The following is a 25,952-nucleotide window of genomic DNA, read 5'->3' on the forward strand; positions in this document are numbered from 1 at the left end:
TAGACCCATTTCCCACTCAATTTGACCCCCCTAAACAAGAATATGAAGTCGGATTTTCGAAAAACGAAACGAATCTTTTTATATGCAGCTAAACAAGTTTTCGGAATCTTCCGAAGCTCATTTTTAAGAACTTTTTGGGTCAAATTCAAATATAATCATTTCATTAAGTTCTCGACTCTAAACTCACATGTGAGGCTCTAGTTTCACTCTATCATTTTCCGAGTCGTTACAACTCGGCACCAATATGATTAGATTTGGGTTATAGTAGACCGAATGATGAAATCGGCTCATTTCATCCCCGTCAAGGTTTCTTATGCGGTGAAAGACTATGCTAAGTTATATTTGAGGGAAATGGTAAGATTTCATGGTGTACCGTTGTCCATTATATCTGATAGAGGTACTTCGTTTACTTCTCAGTTTTGGAAATCATTCCAAAAAGGTCTTGGCATAAAAGTGAAGTTTAGCACGACTTTTCACCCACAACCTGATGGGCAGGCGGAGCAAACAATCCAAAATTTAGAGGATATATTGAGTTCATGTGTCATCGATTTCAAGGTAAGTTAGGATGATCACTTGCCATTGATAAAGTTTGCTTATAATAATAGCTACCATTCTAGTATTGGTATGGCCCCCTTTGAAGAACTTTATGGTAGGAGGTGTATATTTCCAATAGGGTGGTTTGACGTGGGTGAAGTTTCCTTAATTGGACACGAGCTAGTTCATGCGGCTATGGAAAAGGTCCAGCTTATTAGAGAGAGGTTGAGGACCTCCCTAAGCCGACAAAAGTCCTATGCCGATGTTAGTGATGAGTCCACAAATTGGACTCATTTAGGCCTATATTTTGATAGAATTAGCGTCCTCAAATGCATATTTAATCTAAATATCTAATGAAACCCCTTAAGTTTCAGGTATTTGGAGTTTGAGGCAAAGCATGGACACTACTTGTCAAAAAGGAACAATGTGGCTGATAAGAAAGAAGAAATGAAGGCATGAGGATCGCCGAGCCCAGTTGGCGAGTCGCTGATCGTCCTGGAGATCGCCTTTTGTTCTGGTGTGTTGAGCCCTGAAGGGAAAGATCAGGTTGGCGATGAAATGGAGCAGTCGGCGTGTTACCGAATAGTTCGGTGAAGTAGTACCATATCACCCAACGAATCAAAGCATGAAGATGCTGAAGGATAAACCAAGAAGGCGATGAAATCGACCAAAAGGTGCATCACCGAGTGTATCGGTGATCCAGACTAACTTCGCCGAGTGATCCGCTGCAGAACAAAATTTTCAAACACTATAAATAATTGTTTAAAAATCTAACTTAACATCATATCACTATTATTATTAGAACCTTTTTACAGTTTTTGAGAGAGTCTATGTTTTAGAGTGTTTTGGAGACTTCATTTTAAGACCTTGAAGATTCACAGTGTTTCAACTCCAAGAAATTGGACTTGGATCTTGAAGATTCTTCACTCTTGACGTGTTTTAAGACTTAATTCTTCATACCCAGTTGATGGAAACTAATATTGGTATTGATTTTTACCTCTTTTACATGTCTAGCTAAAACCCTAATTCTTGGGGGTGTGATTTTGTGAATATGGGTTAGATTATCTGTTGGGTCTTGCTTGTTGATGGTTTATTTGTTGTTTAAATGTGATTCCATTTAGTAGTTGTGTATGAACCTAATGGGATTGTAGTTGCAAATACGAATTCATCTTAGTATTTTTGTCTTACTCGAGAGAGAGGTCGTAAAACTAAGACTACTAAACTAATAGCCGGTGGTATTGGGTTGACATGGGTTTAGCTCGAGAGAGTGACCCTAGTCCTTTTCCCACACATTCATCTCGAGAGAGTGAATAGGCTAAGGCGTAGGGTGTGCTTAATGCGGCAAATCGGTGTTCGAGAGAAATCAAGTTGATTCGGAGTAAGTTGCTCGAGAGAGAATTTACCCCCACTATAGTCTAGCTTAGTCACAAAAACTGAACAATTTACTATCAAAAGCATGTACCCGATAATTTAGTCTATCCCGTATTCCAATCACATCCCAAGAATTCCATCTCTCTATCTCGTTTTCGTATAGTTTTGTTGTTTTTAGTTGTTAATTATTACAAAACTCCCCATTGATAATTGATGCTTGCGTCACCCCTCTAATTTACTATGTTTTTATTCTATAATGTTTTTAGCTATGACAAATTAGAACTAGATTTTATTTTTGTATTAAGTCTCAAAACCACTCCCTGTGGGAACCATTCTAACTCTTGGTTGGGTTATATCACTACAGGCGATCGTATGTCACTTGAAACGAACTAGTGTCAGTTGATTACGTCCTCAAAATATCAAAATGGTGACGTTGCTAGGGAGTGGTGTTCTTAGAGAATTTTTAGTTAAGTAGGATTTTCGTTCTCGTTAGTCATAGTTTACTAACTTTATTTTTAGTTTTATTTTTCTTTCTTTGAGTTGTTGGTATAGGCAGATACCCTGAGCATGGCTAAGGGAAATGGTGACAAATTGGTTGCGGCGAAGCAAGAGTTCGAGAGGGATTTCAAATTAACCGCACTCGTAACTCAGCTGAACGATTTGGCCACCAAAATATCAGAGGTGGAAGACCAGTGTAGAAGTAAAGGGAGGTACATAACCCCTCATGAGAGGAAAAGGTCTAGAGACAGGAAGAACAGTAGTGTCGAGGATACACTACAAATCATTCTCCAAAAGATCACTGAACAAGATTGAGTGCTAGAAGAGATGCAGGAGAAAATTGAAGTGTTAAATCAGATGATTGGCTCTCATTCTAGGTCTATCCAGCTGATCAAGACACTCATAAGTTATGCAGTGCCTCCTCTTCACTCAAATGAACTATTGGGGTTACCTAATAACACTAGGGCCAGCCCCAATGATGGAGAGTGAGGAAAAGACTTGCGTCGTGCCACAACGTTAACTAAGGCGCTATTTGAGAGGCAACCCAAAACCCTTTTTTTTCCTTTTTATTTGTGTTTTGTTAAAATAATGTTGTGTTGTTTTTACAGGTTGAAGTGTGGAAAGAGCTCGAAAAGGTGCAGGATGGTGAACAACAGGTCCAGGCGGCAAGGCGCCGAAGAGGTTGGTGAACTCGACCTAATCCGTTGTTTGACTCAAGACATCTTCAAATTGGAGTCTGTAAAACTCAGCGAACCAAGGGAAATTATTGGGGAATCGCCGACCATGTCGGCGATCCCGACGAAGACCGCCATTTGGACTCCCACAACAATTGGAGATCCTGTAAAATTCAACTAGCAAATTAACCACCCGTCGTGTCGCCGAATGGCTCGGCGAGCATGACTAAAGTCACCGAGTGGGCGAGAACTGGACAGTTTTTGTAGTCCAGAGGTTTAAAAGTTGAAAACTCGTTCACTTTCCCTCACTTTTTATCTGCCCAAACTCACACCTGCACTCTATTTTCAATATCCCTACACTTTTGGAGTATGATTTATGTTCGGGACTTGGTTTACATTGCTGCCTAGCAATTCAATTCCACTTTAGTTACCACAAAAGGTTGGTTCCCAAACTCTGAGTTCTTTCTATCAATTTTGTACTCATTGCAATGATATTACCTTGTTGATGTGTGTTAAGCCTCTCTGGTAGGACTAAATTTTTTGTTTGCATGTGAGAGTCACTAATCTTGCTCGTACCGAGTTAAATACTCAATTCCTAAAAGTTGTACCTTAAAGCAGATGAAAAATTGAGTGTTGTACATGAGTGTCATTGGGTCTAAGTCTAATTTGAGTTGTACATGCCTTGATTTTGTCTTTGGGGGTCGGGGCGTAGAATTCGGGAAATTGGGTTGAAAATAGGCACTTTGGGTAGGTCAGCTCGCCAAACCACTCGGCGTTTCGCCTAATGTCCCCATCTCACCTTTAATTTCATGCAAAATATGATGTTGGATTCTGTAACTTTCGGCGAGAGCCTGAGGTCATCGAACACACTCGGCGTCTTGCCAAATTACTTCTTGTTCACCCTTTGTATGCACCCTTGTATTCTCTGTGCACTGCACTCGGTGTATCGCCTAAGTGGGTGAATGGTTCAACAACTAGTTCGGCGGAGTTTTTCTTCAGCTGAACTTCTATTCTTTTTGTTGGGACATTTTCTAACTCTTTCTCATAGCTTTGCAGATATGGCTAGACCAGAAGTAGCTGGAAGAAATAGGCCACCCCGACAGGTAACAGCGAAAAATTTCAGGAAAGATACAAGTGAAGCGAATACTCCCAAGACAGGAAGTAAGGGCAAAAAGCCTAGTTCAAGCAAGAGATCTATCCCCCGAGATCCCATTGTCCCTTCGTGGATTCTACAAAGCTATACATTCCTTTTTGGTGGCACATGACTTGGACAATTTTAACAAGTCAGTTACCGCTGAACCTTCTGAAGTAGCTCCGGGACTATTATCCAAGTACAAGCTGACACATCGGGCACTGATGCCCAGACAGATGGAGCAACTGCTTAGACAGGATTCCCTCTTTACCCCCCCTCTCTGTCTTTGTTCTTTATTTTAAATTCTGGATATTATGTTAGTTGCATTTGAGGACAAATATTTTTAATTGTGGTGGGGTGTGGCCCACCTTTTTCTGCTTTATTTCTTGTTGGGTTGTGAATCATAATGTTGTGTTTTACACTGCTTTTTGTGGAATGTTTGAGCTTCTGGCTCCTTTTATTTTAATTGCAAATGATTTTGACCCTTTCGAAAAATTTTAAATTTTTGCCACCTCTTGTATGTACTTGATAGTGGTTGTTCTTTAGCAAATTTATGTCTCGGTTTTGATCAAAATCGATGACTTCAATAGTGCTCATAATTAAACAAACATGAATGTACGACTACGATGAGACCAAAAGAAGTTGCATAGACAATATTTGAACTCTTTGCATCTCATTATGATTAGCCATGTATCAAATTGATTCTCTTGCGATGAACATTGTACACTAGCGAAAGTGTGTAGTCTTGTTTGACTTTAGTGTCGATGCTTTGTGTGATGAGCTTACTGTGAACTTTGCATGATAAAACCTAGAATTTACCCCATTGGTACGGTTAACTAAGTAAGGCTATCTCTTGATATGATCTTAGGCAACTTCGAAGAGTGTGAGCCAATTTGACATATACCTCTTTTGTCGCCTACCTTGTGAGTGTGTGAACCTCTCTTGAATACCCCTTGAACCTTACCTTTATTTGGAAGAAACTTGATGACAACATGACCTTTCTTGACCTATTACCCTTAATCCTCATGAATTGTGGTTGATTGAATAGCCAATTTAGGCCAAAAGCCTAAGTTGGCGGTGTGGTGAAAAGAAAAGGGAAAGTCAAGAAGTGCAAAGAAAGTCTCCTTTAACTCATGGTATTGAGAAAAATGGAACCCCTCCATACAAAAAAGAGAGAAAAGAAAAAGAATGAAAAAGAAAAGTTGTGGAATAAAGTTGAAAAATACAAAAGAAATGGGGTTCCAGAACAATCCATGGAGAGTGAATAATAGGATGACTTACGAGCACTAAAGAAAATGATGAAAGGAGAGGAAAGGAAGAGTTGTGAGCACCACATTTCATGAGGATGAAAGTCACTGAGCCTGAATGACCATACCTTTGCACTCAGCCCCATTACAAGCTCTGTAAATACATTTTTTTATCTTAAGTGAGCTGAAACAAATGTCGACTGGAAAATACGGGTAAACCTATGGTTGAAAGCATGCATAATGTTCTTCTTTTTGAGAGACTGAGTGTTGCATTTGATTTCGAAGATTTAAATGATTAAACCTTTTTGTTTGAATATGGAATCATCCTTTGTGTGAGGGCATTCAAATACTTTTGTTGAGCTTGAGCTTGCATTTGAAGCAAGGATTGCCAGCTTGAGAATCTTTAGTAATGGTATGTCACAACTTGAATCTTTGGGTACACAATTGATCCTTGCATGAGTAAATTGAGTCTTGTTGTGTACATTCATCATCTAGTCTTGTGTAGCACTATTTGAGACATCCTTTTTGAACTGTTGAACTTGAGTTTTACTTGAGGACAAGCAAAAGTTGAAGTTGGGGTGTTGATTAGTCCACAAATTGGACTCATTTAGGGCTATATTTTGATAGAATTAGTGCCCTCAAATGCATATTTTGTCTCAATATCTTATGAAAATCCTTAAGTGTCAGGTATTTGTAGTTTGAGGCAAAGCATTGACACTACTTGGCAAACAGGAACAAGGCAGCTGAAAAGAAAGAAGAAATAAAGGCCTAAGGATCACTGAGCCCAGTTGGCGAGTCGCCGATCGGCCTGGAGATTGCCTTTTATTCCAGTGTGCTGAGCCTGGAAGGGAATGATCAAGTTGGCGATGAAATGGAGCAGTCTGCATGTTGCCGAGTAGTTCCACGAAGCAGTACCATATCGCCCGACGACTCAAAGTGCGAGGAGGCTGAAGGCAAAAGCAAGAAGGTGATGAAATCGACCAAAAGGCGGATCGCTAAGTGTATCGGCGATCCTGACTAACTGCACCGAGTGATCCGCTGCAGCACAAATTTTAAAACACTATAAATACTTGTTTAAATTCTAGCTTAACATCATATCACTATTATTATTAGAACTTTTTACAGTTTTTGAAAGAGTCTAAGTTTTAGAGGGTTTCGAGACTTTGTTCTAAGACCTTGAAGATTCAAAGGGTTTCAACTCCAAGAAATTGGACTTGGGTCTTGAAGATTCTTCACTCTTGACGTGTTTTAAGACTTAATTCTTCATATCCAGTTGATGGAAACTAATATTGGTATTGATTTTTACCTCTTTTACACTTCTAGCTAAAACCCCAATTCTTGGGGTGTGATGATGTGAATATGGGTTAGATTATCTGTTGGGTCTTGCTTGTTGATGGTTTATTTGTTGTTTAAATGTGATTTCGTTTAGTAGTTGTGTATGAACTTAATGGGATTGTAGTTGCAAATACGATTTCATCTTAGTGTTTTTGGCTTGCTAGAAAGAGAGGTCGTAAAACTAAGACTACTAAACTGATAGCCGGTGGTATTGGGTCGACATGGGTTCAGCCCGAGAGAGAGAAACCTAGTCCTTTTCCCACACATTCAGCTCGAGAGAGTGAATGGGCTAAGCCGGAGGTTGTGCCTAATGCGACAACTCGGTGTTCGAGAGAAACCTAGTTGATCAGGGGTAAGTTGCTCGAGAGAGAATTTACCCCCACTATAGTCTAGCCTAGTAACAAATACTCAACAATTTACTATCAAAAGCATGTACCCGATAATTTAGTCTATCCTTTATTCCTATCACCTCCCAAGAATCCCGTCTCTCTATCTCATTTTCGTATAGTTTTGTTGTTTTTAGTTGGTAATTACTACAAAACCCTCTATTGATAATTGACGCTTGCATCACCCCTTTGATTTAGTATGTTTTTAGCTATGACTAATTAGAACTAGATTTCATTTTTCTATTAATTCTCAAAACCGCTCCCTGTGGGAACGATCCTAACCCTTCGTTGGGATATATCACTACACGCGATCGTATGGCACTTGAACCGTACTAGTGTCAGTTGATTACATCCTTAAAACATCAGTTAGAAGAAGAGACCTTGAGTTTGAGGTTAGTAATTGGGTCTTTTTGAAAATCTCACCCATGAAAGGTGTGATGAGACTTTGGATGAAAGGAAAACTTAGTCCACGATTATAGGCCCATATCAAATCTTAAGACGTGTTGGTAAGGTTTCTTATGAGTTATATATTCCAAATGAGTTGGCAACCGTGCATCCCTTTTTCAAAGTCTCTATGCTTAAGAAGTGTGTTGGAGATCTGACATCCATAGATTCCCTTTAAGGATTGGGAGTTGATGAGAGTCTTTCATATGAGAATGTTCCGGTTGAGATTTTGGACCGATAAGTTACGCAATTGAGGAACAAGGAAGTTTCTTCGGTGAAGGTTTTATGGAGAAACCACTTAGTTGAGGGTGCTACTTGGGAGGCCAAGGACGTTATGAAGTCCCGATATCCTCAACTTTTTCCTTCTACTCTAGCTTGAGGAAATGACTTTCCTCTTTGTTTGTTTTATGCTTAAAAGTCATGTGTCATTTATGTGTTTCCATGATCTCTTTATGTCCATGTTAATGAAATAGCTTGAGTTTTGAAAGAAATGACTTATGTGAATGATTTTCCTCATGTTGTAGTGGATTGAGTATGAGTTCCCTAAGATGAGTTGATGAACATGTTTGGATATGATTTTTTAGATTGAATTGCATATGAGCTCCATGAGATTGTGTTGAGCATGCTTTTATTGTTGGAGATGATAGTACCTCCTTGAAAGTAAGAACCATGAAAATTTCATGCATATTAGGTTGTAAGATATAGTTCCTACTTCCTTGTGGTGCGTTGAGTATGTTGGCGTGGAGTTGATGTTTCCTCGTTAGTTATATGCATTTAGTTGAGTTGCATGCATTATGGGCTGCTAGTCTTGAGTCTTTTCGTTTAGAAATATGCTTAGATATGTCATTTAAGGACGAATGTCACCAAGGGGGAGATAAAGTAACACCCTGGAAACTAGTAGGCATAACTAGTGGGTAGGGGTAACAAGCCATGTAAGACGGCAAGATCCTAAGATACCTAGGAATTAACTAATGGAAACACTTCCTTCCCCAAGCCCATTTGGCGAGGGACAGTGAGGTTGCCAAGGGGACTTGGCAATCTGCCAAGTGCACCATGGTCGCCTAGTGAACTGTCCCCATGACCCTAGGTGCTGGAAAATTGGGAGAGCCAAGTTGAGGCTCGCCGGTTAGGTCAGCTCATCACCAAGGGTCTCCACCCCATTGCCAAGTGGCCAGACTCCTTGAATGAGCTACAGAAAATTTAGGCGAGCCAAGGGTCCATTTGGCGAGTCACCAAGTGCCCTTGGCGAGCTTCAGCGTGAAAAGCTGAAGGGTTTTTAGTTGGGGTCTTTAATGTATTTTCATAGTTACTTAAAACTATACTACGTTGGTTTACCCCTAACCTAAAAAGGTATATAAGCATTTTACTCTCAAAATTTCCCCAATGAAGTCATTCACCCTAGAATCTAAAATAAATCCCAAGAGTTCTTCTATCAAATATTTCTCTCTCTAGAACATGAAGAAGAAGATAGAGTTTGAAGCTAGGCCAAGTTCAAGTCTCCAAATTTCAGGCTCTTGAGGGCTTGGTAATCAAGGTGTGATAGCTTTTCATCCTTGGATATCTTCCATCCATGGAGTTCCATAGTTTTCCCCAATTATGAAGATGAAATCCCCAATTTGAGTTAGGGTTTCTTCCAATGTTGTGGGTAACAATGAATGTTGATCGAATTGAGTGGATAATGGTTGTTTATGATTGAATTATTAGTAAATCATGTTTTTAGGATGAAATTTCATGTACCCATGCCTAATCTATGTCTAGAAAGATGAAATCAAGTAAATGGTTGTTGTTTCCATGAAGGCTATAATGTGGGTTTAGATGTATTCAATCTAGGATTGATGAGATATGTTAGAATTGAAGCTTAATGATGAATCATGATTTGGTTGCTCGAGATTAAGCATATAGTATGATTGTGAGATATAGGGCTTGAGATTAAAGCTTATGTTGTCCATTGTTGACTATTGAGATAGTTGTTATGGAAGGGATACTTCCAACACAAATTTCCTAATTATGAATGTATGAATGTGAAAGGTTTGCTCACATGAATGATTTTAGGTTTGAAGGATTGCTCACCTAAAATGAATCTAGACCAAAAGGTTATGTAATTGATGAGGCTAGAGGTGATTACCCTTAACCTCCATATGCAAGGATATGAGGTGATTCCCATATTCCATAGAATTGAACAAGAGGTGAGTCCCCACATTCTTACTACGATGAATGGACATGGAGGCGAGTACCCATGCTCCTTATGAAATGATGTGGAGGAGAGTACCCGTATCATATGATGAGGTTGTGGAGCCGAGTACCCGCAATCTAAAAGTACGTAAGGCAAGAGGCCAATATCCATTAACCTTTTTACGTTTGGAATATAGGAGAATCCCCATGTCTTTAAAAGTAAGTATAAACTATGTGAACTATCATATAAAGAATGAATAGCTTGGATTGTTGCTTGAGGTACCTTCCAAGAGGTAAGTTGACTTAGAAGTGATGACCTAAGTCTTGACTAAGGATGAATAAGCTTCCTTGAGAAGTATTCCTTTATTATTATGATATTAATGTATGTGCATGATTATTCTTATGGTTTATATTAACTAACCATGATGTTTATATTGTTTTTGCTAGCTATCATATTTAGTACTTAATTGTACTAACGCATACTCTTGCCTAAATTCTTATCAAATATAGGGTCTGGTGACTTAGATTCTCACACTCATGGCTAGCTTCGTTGTTGATCAAGGAAGTGAAGATTTGGTGAATCCTTATTGTGTTCGAGGATGTGATCACCCTTTTCTATCATGTTTTTCTTTTATGTCTTGGACTATTGTATGGGCTGCGTCCTAAGACTTTATCCGTGTTGTTTTAGATGGTTGGAGACTATGGTATTAGACTTCTGCTCGTTTTTATAAAAGACTTTGATTGTAATGAAAAGTATTAATTCTCTCTCATTTCTATTACTTTATGTTATGATATGCTAAGTGGCTTATATGAGGCCTCTTGGGTCTTATACGCTTTGTCACATCTAGGGGGTACCCCTGGGTCATGACACGGATCTAATCACGATCTTATATATAAGAAGAACAAAATATATTTATTGATCAATCCCTTTGCCCCTCATTCTTCAAGAATAAGGAAGATCTTTTTCATGTTTGAATTTGTCACCTTAACCTTAAATAAAAGGACAAGAAAGAGATTATTGATTTTCTTGCTCCCGCTTCCTCATCTGTGCTCATCAAGCCAACTTTGCTCTTTGGGAGGTGATAGAGTTGTTGAAGGGGTCAATATGTAAACATAGTATCTATTTAGATAGGCCCAAATGGCCCCTTCTCATTATGAGAATGTATATAACCCTATTCCGTACTTTTTCGGTATGGAATGAACTTATAATCATGGAATTAACTCGATCATCACATTATAAGTTCATAACCCTAGTCCATTCCCATTTTGGGCGGAACAGATCTACTAATTCATTGATTCCAGTTAGTAAGAGGGGTCTATATCACTAAAATACCCCTAGAGGGGGATAAGGCTATGCGGAGCAAAAAGGGTTTTCCATGAGATGGGAAATGAAAAATATTTTGCCCAGACGAAGTTTGTGAATAAGTGATTGTCGAAATCGAAGTAGGCGATAAAGTAGCTGGAAGACATATAAATAAAGGTATCATTTCCAAAATTTTGCCTCGACAAGATATGCCTTATTTACAAAATTAAAGATCTATTGATATGGTCTTTAACCCATTAGGAAGACCTTCACGAATGAATGTTGGACAGATATTTGAATGTACACTAGGGTTAGCAGACATTCCGTTATGGTCCAATTCTGATCGATAATAAATCAGGACTTTGCAATATTTGATTGATCACAATTCTATATATTCCATTGACTATATGAATATACCACATCAATTTGTTATGTATGGATGATGAGATTCCATTGATACAAAACCAATTCCAATAGACTTATTGGATGGTCCCATTGGCGTGCATCCAGTAGGAATTGAACATACGAATTCACCAATTATGAGTTCGGTGCTTTAAACATTCAGCGATGGATGCTTAGCGGGGATCCACGTACATGGTGAATAACCAAATTCCAATTGAAATGAAATATTTAGGATAAAACAATGCAATTTAGGAGGAATTAATGAGAGGACATCAATTCAAAGGATGTTGGTGACCTGATGACAGGGGAGCCGACGATCGAAGCCCCTGGGAACAGTGGTCGTAACTATAACGGTCCTAAGGTAGCGAAATTCTTAATCTATGAGGGACGTCTTTTCCCTTTATTATTATTTGTTAAATGAGAACGAAATGAGCAGTAAATTTGCCTGAATCAACATTATGTCCAAACTCATTTCTCTCATTTGAATTGACTGGATCTTCCAAATCAGTCCCGCAGGTTTTTTCTGATCCTTCGAGAAAAAGATTCATTCTCTTCCTGAAAAATAGGAGGTAGAACCCAATAAATTCAAATGAGGGTCAAAAAAAAAGAATAGGACCTATTATTCCTACATCTTCCATTAGTAACATTCTCGTGAGATGTTACTACGGATTTTGCTTGGGTTCAATCTTTCGTGATTATAAATCATATAGAAATTTCTTTGTGAGTAGGCACCCCTTCTCCCCAAGTTATGAGGCTATTTTTCCTAGTTCCTTAGAGAGAGTTGTCTCGGGCCCCTAGGTATTCGGTACGTACCCACATGTGTCGATTTCGAGTACAGGTACCTTTTTGCTTAACATCGTTCGAGCTTTTCCTGGGAGTATGGCATGGGTTACTTCAGCGCCGTAGCACCTGGTATTCGAATATTGGCTCGAGGCATTTTTTGTACCCCTTCTTACCCTGAAAAAGTAGGGACACCTTACGTTCAAGAATCAGTTTTCTTTTTATAAAGGCTAAGATCACTTATTTTGGCTTTTATACCCCATATTGTAGGGTGGATCTCGAAAGATATGAATGATCTCCGTCCAAGTCGTACATACGACTTTCATGGAATATGACTTTCCGTAGAATTCTATATGTATCTATGAGATTGAGTATGGAATTCTATTTACTTCGAGAATCGGACTGATTCGATCTCTTTTCGTTCCGTTTGAAGAAAGGAAGAATCCCAAAGAATTGATCTTTCTTTTCGTTGTTGAATCTAGCTTTGATTAATCAATCTGTGATATTCTGAATCCTCATTACTTCTTGCATGGACTTGGGTTTGGTTTGATGATGGACGTTCCTTGGTAACTTCTAGTTTGATCAGGGAAACCACAGAAAATGAATCTTCCACTACACATGTTTCTAGCAATTCACATGGCATCATGAAATGATACAAGTCTCTGATAAGAATCTACAACGTACTAGAACGCCCTTGTTGACGATTATCCATAGTGTACATTGAATGTACAAAAATGGCTATAACAGAGTTTCTCTTATTCGTATTAAAAGGTACTCTACGGGGAATATTTTTATGCGGTGCTAAAGATTTAATAACTATCTTTGTAGGCCCCAGAATGTTTCTGTTTATGCTCCTACCTATTATCTGGATATACTAAGAAGCAGCTGGCATCGGTCCGTAGAACCTATAAAAAGCATGCAAAAAGCGATAATAGGTCTCATCGTTAATATTAATAATAAAAAAATAGACCCTTATGATTCAGTAGTAGGATACAAACCTTATTCAACTAGTATTTGGGTGTTTCTTCTTGAGTTGTATGGGATGAAAGTCTCATATACGGTTCTTAGAGGGGTGCACCCGTCAATTCCTTTGAGTTTTATTCTTGCGAACGTACTCCCTAGGCAATACTAACTTCTTTCACCGTAAAATACCACAATATCCTAGATTCACGATTTGTCTCAAACAAGAGAAAGAAACCATTATTATCTTATTTACTTTGATTCCGATAAACTAACTACTTTTTGCTACAAACACAAAATAAAAATGTACCAATTGGGGCTCTCCCTTCACCACCCCCATGGGGATGGTCTACAGAGTTCATAACTACTCCTCTTTCTACAGGATGATTTTCGGGTATGAAATGGGCCATTTCAAATAGGTTCATTGCTCTGGCCCAGAATATGATTAATCCTGCAAGGGCTACATGAACCCCTAGTAGTTTACCGGATAGATTGATAAGTCGGGCATTCCCGGACCACTAAGCGAAACCTGTGGTTTCTTGGTCACGACCACTGAATTAACCGAAGGTACGAAAAGAGAGGGGTTCGAACCATCTATAAACAAAAGCCTACATAGCTATTCCAATGCTACGCCTTGAACCACTCGGTCATCTCTTCTACATAATCATTATGACCCCAGAACCGAGTGAATAGCGAGTCAGTCATAATCCATATTCAGTTATTAGATAGGTATGTCCAATCCATTTGAACTGAAAATTTGTCATCAACAAATTGATTGAGAAATTCATCTCCAATAATGAAATAAATCAGGAAAAAATTAATTAAAAAAAATTCACATTTCTCCCCACAACCTCTCCCCTTTTTTTTATTATTTTTCAAAAAAGAAGAAGATGTGGAACCTGAACTGAAATAAATATTTATTCTGATGGAACCTTCTCTTCTAATATAGATTGGATGTAGATACACAACCCAAACCTAGATACTGTCGGAGTAAAGGATCGTCAACAAGGGTATTCTAGTGCGTTGTAGATTCTTATCCAAGACTTGTATCATTTGATGATGCCATGTGAATTCAAACTTCCATCGAAGAGAAGCAAATGAAAGGCTTTCATAAAAATTCTCGTAGAATCGAGAATGAAGTTTTCATTCTGTACAACAAAAAAATGAGAAAAACAGAGTTTTTGAAAAAAAAAACCCCATTTTATCATTTAGACGAAAAAAAATTATGATTCTAAAGAACTCAACGGGACCTTCCCCTTTGAATCAAACAAACAAAGAAGGGAATCCCGTTAAGTTCTTATGCTTTCATGTTGACAACTCAATTCAGTCGATTACTACAGTGATGAACTTAATCCGGAAAATGAAACATAAAAAAAATACATGTTAAACTGATTACAAGAATACCAGTTACAGTACCTATTATCCAAAGAGGAATCCTTCCAGTAGTATCAACAATTTACCCCACTTCCCTTAAAATTTCATCAAGTTGTCATGCTAGAGACATAAACAGTCATGGATAATTGAATTACGAGATCCTTCTGAATGAGCTAAGAGGTACTCTATTGCTTAGTCTAGCTTTTATGGAATCTTTAACAATTTATGGACTACGATTCACATGGCATCATCAAATGATACAAGTCTTGCATAAAAATCTACAATGCACTAGAACGCCCTTGTTGACGATCCTTTACTCCGACAGAATCTACAGTTCCTCAAACAATGTGATATCTCACACTAGGAAAAATGAGATTATTCAAGAATACACATTGAATTTCTGGTAGTAGATCCATAAGCAAAAAAAGTGTTCGTGATTGTTCCATAAGAAATGAAACAAAATATATGGTAGTTGAAGTAATAAGATTATTGAATCATCAAAAAAACTTCGATATATCATTTTTACTTCTTAGCCACTGAGTCTTTGTATAACTATACGAAGCCCCATGAAACCGTAAGCTCCCAAGCAGTGGGAGGAGCCAGGGCTCTGACCGCGTGCTTGTTGAAGAGACCAAGAACTACGAGATCACTCCTTTCATTCTGGGGTGATGGAGAGATCGTACCATTCGAGCCGTTTTGACAGTTTAGATCCACATAGATCGTATCTTGTAAATTTGAAATTCTTTCTTTTGAATTCTTTAATGACCAACAATTGGATTTCAAAATTAAATACTGGGAACTAGCCAATTTATCCTTTGCCAGTCATTTTTTTATCATCTTAATATCTTTCCTTCAATTATTCGCACCAAGCCATATCCATTATCACATATACATGACTTTCTTCCATAACGTAAACCAAGCATTCATCTTACATTCAATCCTATTCGATAATCAAGCGTCGAAACATCTAGAAGGGTTCTCTTATAGTTATTCAAGTACAGATACTCCTGCCCCTTTCTAAAATATGAAGTAGAAGAACCCAGATTTCAAATGAACAAATTCAAACTTGAAAAGGATCTTCCTTATTCATGAAGAATGAGGGATAAAGGGATTGATCAAGAAAGATATTTTTTTCTTCTTATATATAATATCGTGATTGGATATCTAGGTTAGAATAATAGTTTTATCCAGTTTGGCGAGATATACCCCATCTATAACATAGATGGGTAGAGTTTCTTAGATAAAGTATCTAAAAGAATTGGATTCTATCTCCTCTTTTTTTCTCCTCTTGTTCAAACAAATTCTTTCTAATTTGTATCATGATTCAATCAAAATTTCTCGAGTTCTTATAATTTGTAACTTGGCCGAAATTGGAATAGTTCATATACTACAACATTAGTATGAAATCGAATCGCATTGAAATATTTCTTATTTCTTCTTGATTCCTATCAAAAAGGAACAATTGGAATAGAGGATTCATATCTGTTGTTTTTTTTATAAAAAAAAAAGTTTTGAAAACTTTTTTTATTGCAAAATTTAGGACAATACAATAAAGGACAAAATAAAGGCCAAGGGGAAAGATGTCCGAGTAACGGTGATTTTCGTATGTACTAAGTGTGTCCAAATTAGTGTTGATAAGGTATCAAGAGGTATTTCCAGATATATTATTCAAAAGAATCAGCACAATACGGCTAATCGATTTGAATTGAAAAAAATTTGTCCGTATTGTTACAAACATATGATTCATGGGGATATAAAGAAATAGAGCAAACCTTTCTTCATATCATTCCACCAATAGATTTCTCGTAAATTAAGGTAAACCTTGGTGGCTCCCGGGTGAATAGAATATCAGTAATTATGAGCCTATATCAAAATCTGATTCCTTAACTCATCAATATTCGGAACACATAACCGACCTTGGTAACGAATGACACTATCTCCTCCTTGGAGAAAGCCTCAATGGCTTTTCTAGAAAATGACTTCTTCAAATCAACCATAACTCGAACAAGATCTTGCTTAGCCTTCACATCCAATATTGTAGACACGTAATTTTTCACCAAACATACGCTTAAATATTTTAATTAAAAAGCTTAAATTAAATATTGTGATTTTTATCTTATTTTATTAAGTTTATTTTAAAAGATTTGAAAGCAACAAAATTGAATGACATTTTAGGGTAAATTTTATTTGTTATAAGAAAGAAAAGAAACTTCACAAAAAATATATTTTTTAACTTCGGTTTTATAAACAAGTTAGTATTCTCTTAATTATATTCTTAGTTTTAGCTATTTAAATTTTCTATATTTTTATTTGTTCAAAATAGTTAGATAATAATTTAATTATTATATTTTATATATATCATTTTATAAAAAAAATAATAACAAATCCTGAAACCACCCCACTGATCTACACTATTGTAATGACCCATTAGATCATTTTGAGTACTAGAATTATTTCGACCCTTTCCATAAATTTTAAATGAGAATGTTTAGCAATTTTCTTAACTACAATTATATAGTTTTGTGTATTTATTAAATAATTAATTCTTAGTTTATTGTAAATGGGTCAAGTCTGAAATTTAATTAATGCCCTTTAAAACTTGGACCATCTATAGAAATAAAAATAATAAAATTTAGAATTTTTTGGTTCATAATTAATTTAGAAATAATTAATTATGGAGAAGACGTGTCTGTAAACGGCGAAGAGCGTCATTTCCATCTCAGGTAAGAATTTCAATTGTGGAAATTAGGTTACTATTCGAAGGAAAATAGTCCTTGACACTAAATATTATTATAATTTAATTTTTAAGTATGTATCCTAACTATTATTAAAATAAGTTGGTTAGATGAGGAATTGTAAGGGGTATAGAATAGAAGTTTGGTTTTGAGGTTTGTGGGGTAACTTCTATACGAAATGTTGATATGGATCGAAAAAGGGTGGTTCGAATATCATCTACTAATAATACCGAAAATATTGTTCAAATACTTTTACGAGAGGGTTTTATCGAAAACGTGAGAAGACATCGAGAAAACAACAAATATTTTTTGGTTTTAACCCTACGACATAGAAGGAATAGGAAAACACCCTATAGAAATATTTTAAATTTAAAACGAATCAGTCGACCTATCTACGAATCTATTCTAATTATCAACGAATTCCGAGAATTTTAGGTGCAATGGGGATTGTAATTCTTTCTACTTCTCGAGGTATAATGACAGACCGAGAGGCGCGACTAGATGGAATAGGTGGAGAAATTTTGTGTTATATCTGGTAATCCTTTATAATATGCAAATTGGATTCGAAACTTCCTATTTGCGAAAAAGAAAAAAAGGGGGGAGAGTTGTCTAATATCTTTCACATTAGTTGATACCTCAAAGGAACTTTGTTTTATACAGATACTGCCAGTAAATAGAGTCAAAATTGAAGTAAGTCCTTATGAGTCAACCAAAGGGCATATAATTTATCGACTCCACGACAAAGATTTGAAGGATTAGGTTTTCAACTTCACCATTCTTTTCGTGGGAATACAATTGGAGGTGAAAAATTTCAAGAAACTTATTTTCTTCCAAGAAATAGATTCGGAATTAAGGTAAGGAATGAGAAATATGAAAATAAGAGCTTCCGTTCGTAAAATTTGTGGAAAATGTTGACTAATCCGTAGGAGGGGGCGCATTATAGTAATTTGTTCCAACCCGAGACATAAACAAAGACAGGGCTAATCAGACTTTCCAGAAGAGCCAATGTACAAATAAAGAATATGTTTTGACATGAAATGGATATATCCATATATCTCTGACTCATATTTACGAGATGATAAAATATGGCAAAAGCTATACCATAAATTAGTTCACGTAAGGTATGCATGTAAAATACCAAAGGGAGTTATTCATGTTCAAGCAAGTTTCAATAATACCATTGTCACTGTTACAGATGTACGGGGTTGAGTAGTTTCTTGGTCCTCAGCTGGTGATTCTAGATTCAAAGGTACGAGAAGAGGAACACCATTTGCTGCTCAAACCGCAGCAGCAAACGCTATCCTTACAGTAGTGGATCAAGGTATGCAATGAGCAGAAGTCATGATAAAAGGTTTTGGTCTCAGAAGAGATGCAGCATTATGAGCTATTCCTCGTAGTGGTATACTATTAACTTTCATACAGGATGTAACTCCGACGCCACATAATAGTTGTAGACCTCCGAAAAAAGACGTGTGTAGAACTGAACATTGAAGAAATCTCAAGAGAAAGAAAAGATTCGATGATCTAATCAAATAATAGTACTATCGTTCGAGAGAAAGTAACAGTATCTACTCGGACACTACAATGGAAGTGTGTTGAATCAAGAACAGACAGTAAACGCCTTTATTATGGACCTTTTTTTGTCTCCATTTATTAAAGGCCAAGACGACACAGTAGGCATTGCAATGCGAAAAGCTTTACGTGGGGAAATAGATGGAACATGTATCACACGTGTAAAATCTGAGAAAGTACCACATGAATATTCTACCATAACTGGCATTCAAGAATCGGTACATGAAATTTTAATGAATTTGAAAGAGATTGTATTGAGAAGTAATTTATATGGAACTTCTGAAGCGTCTATTTCTGTCAAGGGTCCTGGATATGTAACTGCTCAAGATATCATCTTGCCACCTTATATGGAAATCGTTGATAATACACAACATATAGCTAGTTTAACAGAACGAAATGATTTTTGTATTGGATTACAAATAGAGAGAAATCGTGGATATCTTATAAAAACGACGCATAACTTTCAAAATGGAAGTTATCCTGTAGATGTTGTATTTATGCCTGTTCGAAACGCGAATCATAGTATTCATTCTTATGGGAATGGGAATGAAAAACAAGAGATACTTTTTATCGAAATATGGACAAATGGAAGTTTAACTCCGGAAGAAGCACTTCATAACGCAGCCCGAAATTTAATTGAATTATTTATTCCCTTTTTACATATGGAGGAAGACAACTTATATTTACAGGACAATCAACACACGGTTCCTTTATCCCCTTTTACCTTTCATGATAAATTGGCTAAACTCATAAAAAACAAAAAAAAAATAGCATTGAAATCGATTTTTATTGACCAATCAGAATTGTCTTCCAGGATCTATAATTGCCTCAAAATGTCCAATATATATACATTATTGGACCTTTTGAATAACAGCCAAGAAGATCTTATGAAAATTGAACATTTTCGTAGCGAAGATATAAAACAGATATTGGGCATTTTAGAAAAATATTTCGTAATTGATTTAGCAAAAAATAAGTTTTAAATCTATTGGACTTACTTAGTGAAAAGTGAAAATAGATTGAAAAAGCACAATTTAGCACAATTAATATATCATATATTAGAAAGAAATTCATAATTAAATTGAATAGATGTATCTAGGGAGAATTCGCTTTGAAGAAACTATTCCCTAGATACACATGTCATGTTAGTTCACAATTGAATCAATTAATTTTTTTAAAAAAGACCTAAAGTTAGGGATTTATCAATAGGTAATGTTGAACCAATGCCCAACCAAAGGGCGACTGCAGTACCAATCAAAAAAGCAGTCATCGCTACTGGACGGCGAAATGGATTTTGGAATTTATTAACATTCTCTAAAAAAGGTACTGTTAATAATCCCGCAGGTACTGAAACCATTAAAAGAACCCCCAATAATTTATTGGGCACTGTACGAAGTATTTGAAATACAGGAAAGAAATACCATTCAGGTAAGATTTCCGAAGGGGTTGCAAATGGATCTGCAGGTTCACCAATCATTGATGGTTCTAAAATGGCTAAGCCTACATTACATGCAATAGTACCTAGAATTATTACTGGAAAATATATAAAAGATCATTGGGCCATGCGGGTTCGCTAAAAAAATTATGACCCATACCCTTAGCCAATTTAGCTCTTAAATACAGGATCATTCAAGTCAGGTTTTTTTGTTTATTGGGATAGGTGAATTCTTATAGATCCATCCCCCGAGGGAACTGGACATGATTAATTTTGAATCATCCAGCTCGAGCAAGAATAAAAAAGAACCAAACAAATCCATATATCCATATAAAATATCTATATGGTACCGGTATTTACACATACACATATATGATATAGAAATGGTTCAATATAAGAAAAATTTGACTGAGCTGGAATTCTGACGATTACCCTTTCGACCAGAGAAATCTTTTAATTTTTGAGCTGGAATTGTTGAAACCTAGCAGCATTCTTGAAGGACTTGGTCGACTCTTTCTCCTCTCTTCGTTCTAAGTTTGATGATTTTTTGGAGAATGATCAATTAAGGAAGGATGTGACTAAGTTACTAGGCTTAAACTGACCAAAACTACATAGTTTAGGGGTTAAAAAATGTAATTTAGGTTGCTAACACATAGGGAAAAAGACTAAAACTTCCCTAGCTTAAAATTTGTCGGGGCCAACGATGGGCCTGACCCACGGTCCGTCCTGGAAGGTATCATCTGGCGTCTGGGGTGGGGGCTGCGGACCATGATCCACAGACCTGGACCACAGGCTGTGGTCCCACCTACAGTCCGTAGGTCCTAGCTGTTGGTCGGGGTTATCTGGGTTTTTTTTAGTGGAGTTGGGGTGGCTAACCATGGACACCACCTTCGGTCCGTGGCTCACCATACGGTCCATATGTGTTACCCGTCGGTGGCACCTGCAACCTCTGAAAATCTGTTGTTTGGTCTATTTTTGGATACAGGGTGTTACATTATTGCACCATCAATTCTGGTGATCCTACCTATTAGGTGATCCGCCCTTTGCAATAGGTGATCACAAAATCTAGAGTTTACACTTGTTTTCATGTTTGGCCATTCTTTCACCCATTCATCCTTGCCTTGTCCTTTAGCCTTCATAGCTACAATTGATCAAAATATCATTAAAATAGGACATAATGAGGCATCCAGGACACTAATTGTTGAGCTTAATAGGCCTCAGATGAGTGTAAATCTACCACTTATCAATAGTATGCTCTAATTAACCATCAGTTTATGGGTGGAAAGTTGTTCTAAGATCAATGCGAGTGCCTAATTCCTCTTGAAAGGTTCTTTAAAAGTTAGAAGTGAACTTAGCATCCCGATCATATATAATAAAGACAAGCACACCATCAACACGGACAATCTCTAGAATGTAGAGATGGGCCAACCTCTTGGTGCTGAAAGAAGACTGAACAAGGAGGAACTATGTTAACTTGGTCAATCGATCAAAGATAACCCCTATGCTATCAAAACCTGTAGAGGTCTGAGGCAAACCTAATACAAAGTCCATAATGATGCAATCCCACTTCAACTTTTGAATGGGTAATCTCTGAAACACACCACTAGGTCTCAAATGCTTGGCCTTGACGTACTAGAAACTCATTCAACGGGACACACAATCTGTGATATCTATCCTAATGCCGCTCCACCAATAATGCTGCCTTAAATAAATATACATCTTCATGGTGCCTGGACAGATAGAGTATCCAAAATCATAGGCCTCGGGATGTATCACATGGATCAAACCCCCAATCCTCAAAACACAAATGAGACCAATAAAATTCAGTACCCCATATAAATCTAAGGAAGCCTGACCGACCCACTAACACCTAATCTCGATCTGCCAACAAGTCCTCATGAACAAACTGACAACTATGAATTCAATGAAGCAAAGAAGACTAAACTCCCAAATAGGCTAAGATACACCTAGAATCTGAAACATCCAATTAAATTATAAGATTATCTAAGAATTGAGTGTTTTAAGCTAAAAGTTGCTCCATAGTAGATAGGAAGGTTAGACTACCCATACTCATTGCCTTCCTGCTCAAGTTGTCCGCTACCATATTCATCTTTCCAGGATGGTAGAGGATTCTCTCCAGGATGGTAGAGGATAGAGAGGTCATAGTCCTTCAGAAGGTCAATCCAATAACGGTGCCTCAAATTAAGGTCTCTCTAGATCATAATATATTGAAGACTCCTCTGATAAGTGTAGATCTCACAATGAACTCCGTACAGGTAGCGCCTCTAGATCTTAAGCGGAAAAACTACCACCACTAACTTCAAGTCATGAGTGGGGTAGTTGTTCTCCTGTAGCCTAAGTTGCCTCGACGCATTAGCAAGAACCCAGCCCTGCTACATAAATACACAACCCAAACAAATGCCAGATGCATCACAATACACCGTGAAGTCTCGCCCTCAATTGGCAAATCAATATGGGAGAATTAGTCATCAACTCTTTAAACTTCCAAAACCATAACTAACACTCCTCAAACCACTCAAAGGGAACATCAAGGTGAGTCAACCAGATAAGAGGTGTTGCAATAGTAGAGAAGCCCTTCACAAAGCGTTAGTAGTAGCCCGCTAATCCAATGAAATTCCAAAATTTAGTAATTTAAGTAAACCTAGCTTAGTCACGAATAGCCTAGATCTTTGTCGGATCGACCATGATGCAATTCATGGAAACAATGTTCCTCAAGAATGCTAACGACTCAAGCAAAAACTAAGACTTTAAGAACTTGGCATAAGGCCGATGATCTCTCAAAGTCTGGAGTATAATCCTCAAACGCTGCTTATGAACACTCATGCTTTACGACTTTACTAGAATGTCATCTATAAACACAATGATGACTGAATAAAGATACGACCTAAGAACTCGTTTCATCAAGTCCATAAAGACGATAGGGGTATTAACCCAAAAGACATCCTTAAGAACCTGTAGTGCAATATCGAGTCCTAAATGTTGTCTTAGGGAATTTCCCTAATCATCAACTGATGATAACCCTACCCCAGAACATCTTCAAAAACATTGTGGCACCCTGAAGCTCATCAAACAAATCATCAATCCTAGGTATGGGGTAATGGTTCTTTACGATCACCGTATTAAACTGCCTATAGTCGATACATATTTACATAGTAGTGTCATTTTTCTTCATAAAAAGAACGGGAACACCCTAAGGTGAAACACTAGGACTGATGAACCCCTTACCCAAGAGATCTTGAAGTTGAACACTAAGCTCTTTGAGCTTTGTAAGAGCCATATGTTATGGCGGAATACAAATAGGCCGAGTACCCAGCTCTAGATCAATAAGGAAACCAATATCATGCTCTAGGTAAGCAATTTAGCTCTATATGAAATACATCTACAAACTCACGGACAACTAGAATTGACTTGGCTAGACAGACCTCCCTACTCAATCACGCCCATATGGAAAATATGACAAACACCCGTTAGCCACTAATCTTTAAGCCTTAAAAAGAGATAACCCCAATCGATGTGCTACTAAAGGAGCCCTGCCACACCACTAGGGGAATACTAGGCATGGATAAGGCAATGGTCTTAGAGAAGCAATCTAAGATCGCATGATACGGGGATTACCGGTCCATGCCCAAAATCTCATCAAAATAATGTATATGAAGAATGTAAGGTTAGCCCGGGTGTCACACCACTAGATAGTAACTAAGCAAGATTGAAACACTTAATCAATTACTTAAGACTCACACATAGGTGTTGAAACATGCAATAGTGTTTCCATAAGCTTAGAATTCAAACCCATATGAGAATCATAATAAACATACATATAAGAATAGGTAGAGGTCAAATCAAAAGAGTTGAGATGAGTTTTTAGCATAAGAGAATCGTACCTGTGATCACATCGTCCGATGCTTCAGCGTCTTCCCTCGTAGGAGCTGCATAGAAATGTCCTTCCACCTCTGCCCTAGAAATCTTTCCTACCACCTGATCTACCTCCCTGAGGACCACCCTGAATACCCTGTTGTCCACCACGATAAATCTAACCCTTAACTTGACATAACTGGTAGTATTGCTGGAGCAACTAGTAGAGTTGGTGGAGCTACCTAGGTAGTGAGAGAAATCCGCATATGCAAAGGGAAATCTCTAGCCAAGTGATCCAACTCTCCACAATCAAAACAAGATGGAAATGATGGACTCCTAGAAGAACGACCACCACGACATGAAGCACAATCTTGTCATCAGTGAGATACCACTCTGGAAGATACCCTTGTGTGAAGCTCTCTTGTCACTACCTCTTGGGAATCATGATGGAGTTGCTCAATAGTGGAGGCTTGATTAAAAACATCAATAAAGAAACGACCCACAGAGACCATATATTGACTCTTAATATGTAGTTGAAGCCTTAACCCACAGATAAAACATCAAACTTTATCCTCCTCAGTAGGTAGAATCATAAAGCCATGTCAAGAGAGTTCGTGGAACCTTACCTCATACTTTGAAACCAACATGGAGTCCTGCTCCTACTTGGAGAAATGATCCTAGAGGTGATCTCTAATGCTCCGAGGGATAAACTTGGCCAAAAAAGCCTCAGAAAGTTTGTCGAAGTAATCTGAGGAGACCTAGCTTGTCAAGTCAATATGAAGGTATACCATTATCTATCTGGCTGGCCCATCTAGTTGATAAATAGTTAAGTTGGCTCCTCTCAACTCCACAAAGACCAATGTATAAAGCAACTCCCGACAAGTAGTTACCAACTCGTGGGCATCCTCAACCACAACCCTAGAAACCTCAGAGGTGAAAACCTAGGTAACTCTTCGAACATCTTCTGATCTTCCAGTAACATAGATACGACCATGATCACAGGCTAGACACACGCAGTGGTACCTGGGCTTGAGGTGCCTTTACTAGAGACTGATCCTACTAACTTGGTGAAGGTACCGAGAGAGCTGCAACTGATGTTGGGGCATGCTGCATGTCTCTGAACATCGACAAAAGCTGAGTAGTAGCATCTTCAAGATCCGGAGCCATAGCCAGTTCGGGTGGTGGCTAGGCTGGTTCAGGCCTCACCGGCTGAGCTGGAACCTGAGCTCTTGGAGGGTCCATTGCTCACTCTAAGCCCCTTTCTCTATCCTGGGTGATGTTGCACCCATCATTGGCATCAGAGGTCGGCCCTTACCCCGAGCCACTGTGTTGAGCATATGGGCCATCTTGAGAAAAGAATGCAATAAGTGATACTAACGTGATACAAAAGGGAAAATTCCTAAAGATACCCTGTAACCTCCCAAAGATAGGATGCATACGTCTCCACACGGATCTATAGGAATCTACTAGGGATTAATTTGTACAAGTTAGACCAGTAAACTTAACTCTGATACCAACTAGTCACAACATGATTCCTCAAGTCATGATGTCACCCACTATAACCCACCAGTAAGGAAGCCAAACAATACCCATAACAACAAGTAATGCGTATATGGGTAGGACTAGAAATACTTAACACTAGAAAATAAAAGAAGACGGAATCGAAATCAAGCAAAAATCAATATACAAGAGAATCCCTTCAAGAACCTGGAACTCACAAGTACG

The 25,952-nt window shown here is 37.7% G+C and overlaps 2 protein-coding genes across 2 annotated transcripts; one reads left to right on the forward strand and one right to left on the reverse strand.

The window, feature by feature from the left end:
* The first annotated feature begins 351 nt into the window (after positions 1-351).
* On the forward strand, positions 352-3,258 carry LOC107063143 (uncharacterized). Its single transcript, XM_015314609.1, has 3 exons — positions 352-555; positions 2,458-2,615; positions 3,012-3,258. The coding sequence occupies exons 1-3, from the start codon at positions 352-354 to the stop codon at positions 3,256-3,258; spliced, it is 609 nt and encodes a 202-aa protein (XP_015170095.1).
* A 16,835-nt stretch (positions 3,259-20,093) lies between these two features.
* LOC107063147 (cytochrome b6-f complex subunit 4-like) lies at positions 20,094-25,394 on the reverse strand. The gene is made up of 3 exons (XM_015314620.1): positions 25,292-25,394; positions 24,257-24,469; positions 20,094-20,419 (listed from the first exon to the last, which is right to left on the reverse strand). Exons 1-3 carry the CDS (start codon positions 25,392-25,394, stop codon positions 20,094-20,096), a joined length of 642 nt encoding a protein of 213 aa, XP_015170106.1.
* Positions 25,395-25,952: the final 558 nt, after the last annotated feature.

This window comes from Solanum tuberosum, unplaced genomic scaffold (genome assembly GCF_000226075.1).
Source record: "Solanum tuberosum cultivar DM 1-3 516 R44 unplaced genomic scaffold, SolTub_3.0 scf00015, whole genome shotgun sequence".
Taxonomy (NCBI): domain Eukaryota; kingdom Viridiplantae; phylum Streptophyta; class Magnoliopsida; order Solanales; family Solanaceae; genus Solanum; species Solanum tuberosum.

Bases quoted from the DNA above. Each gene is read 5' to 3' on its own strand.
- LOC107063143 (XM_015314609.1), top strand. From the start codon at position 352: ATGGTAAGATTTCATGGTGTACCGTTGTCCATTATATCTGATAGAGGT. The intron at 556-2,457 runs GTAAGTTAGGAT...TTGTTGGTATAG, and splicing joins CATGTGTCATCGATTTCAAG to GCAGATACCCTGAGCATGGC. The intron at 2,616-3,011 runs GTACATAACCCC...TTGTTTTTACAG, and splicing joins CAGTGTAGAAGTAAAGGGAG to GTTGAAGTGTGGAAAGAGCT.
- LOC107063147 (XM_015314620.1), bottom strand. From the start codon at position 25,394: ATGGCTCCGGATCTTGAAGATGCTACTACTCAGCTTTTGTCGATGTTC. The intron at 24,470-25,291 runs GTTAGTAGGATC...CTCACTACCTAG, and splicing joins TCTCTCGGTACCTTCACCAA to GTAGCTCCACCAACTCTACT. The intron at 20,420-24,256 runs GTACGATTCTCT...CATGTAATGTAG, and splicing joins ATCGGACGATGTGATCACAG to GCTTAGCCATTTTAGAACCA.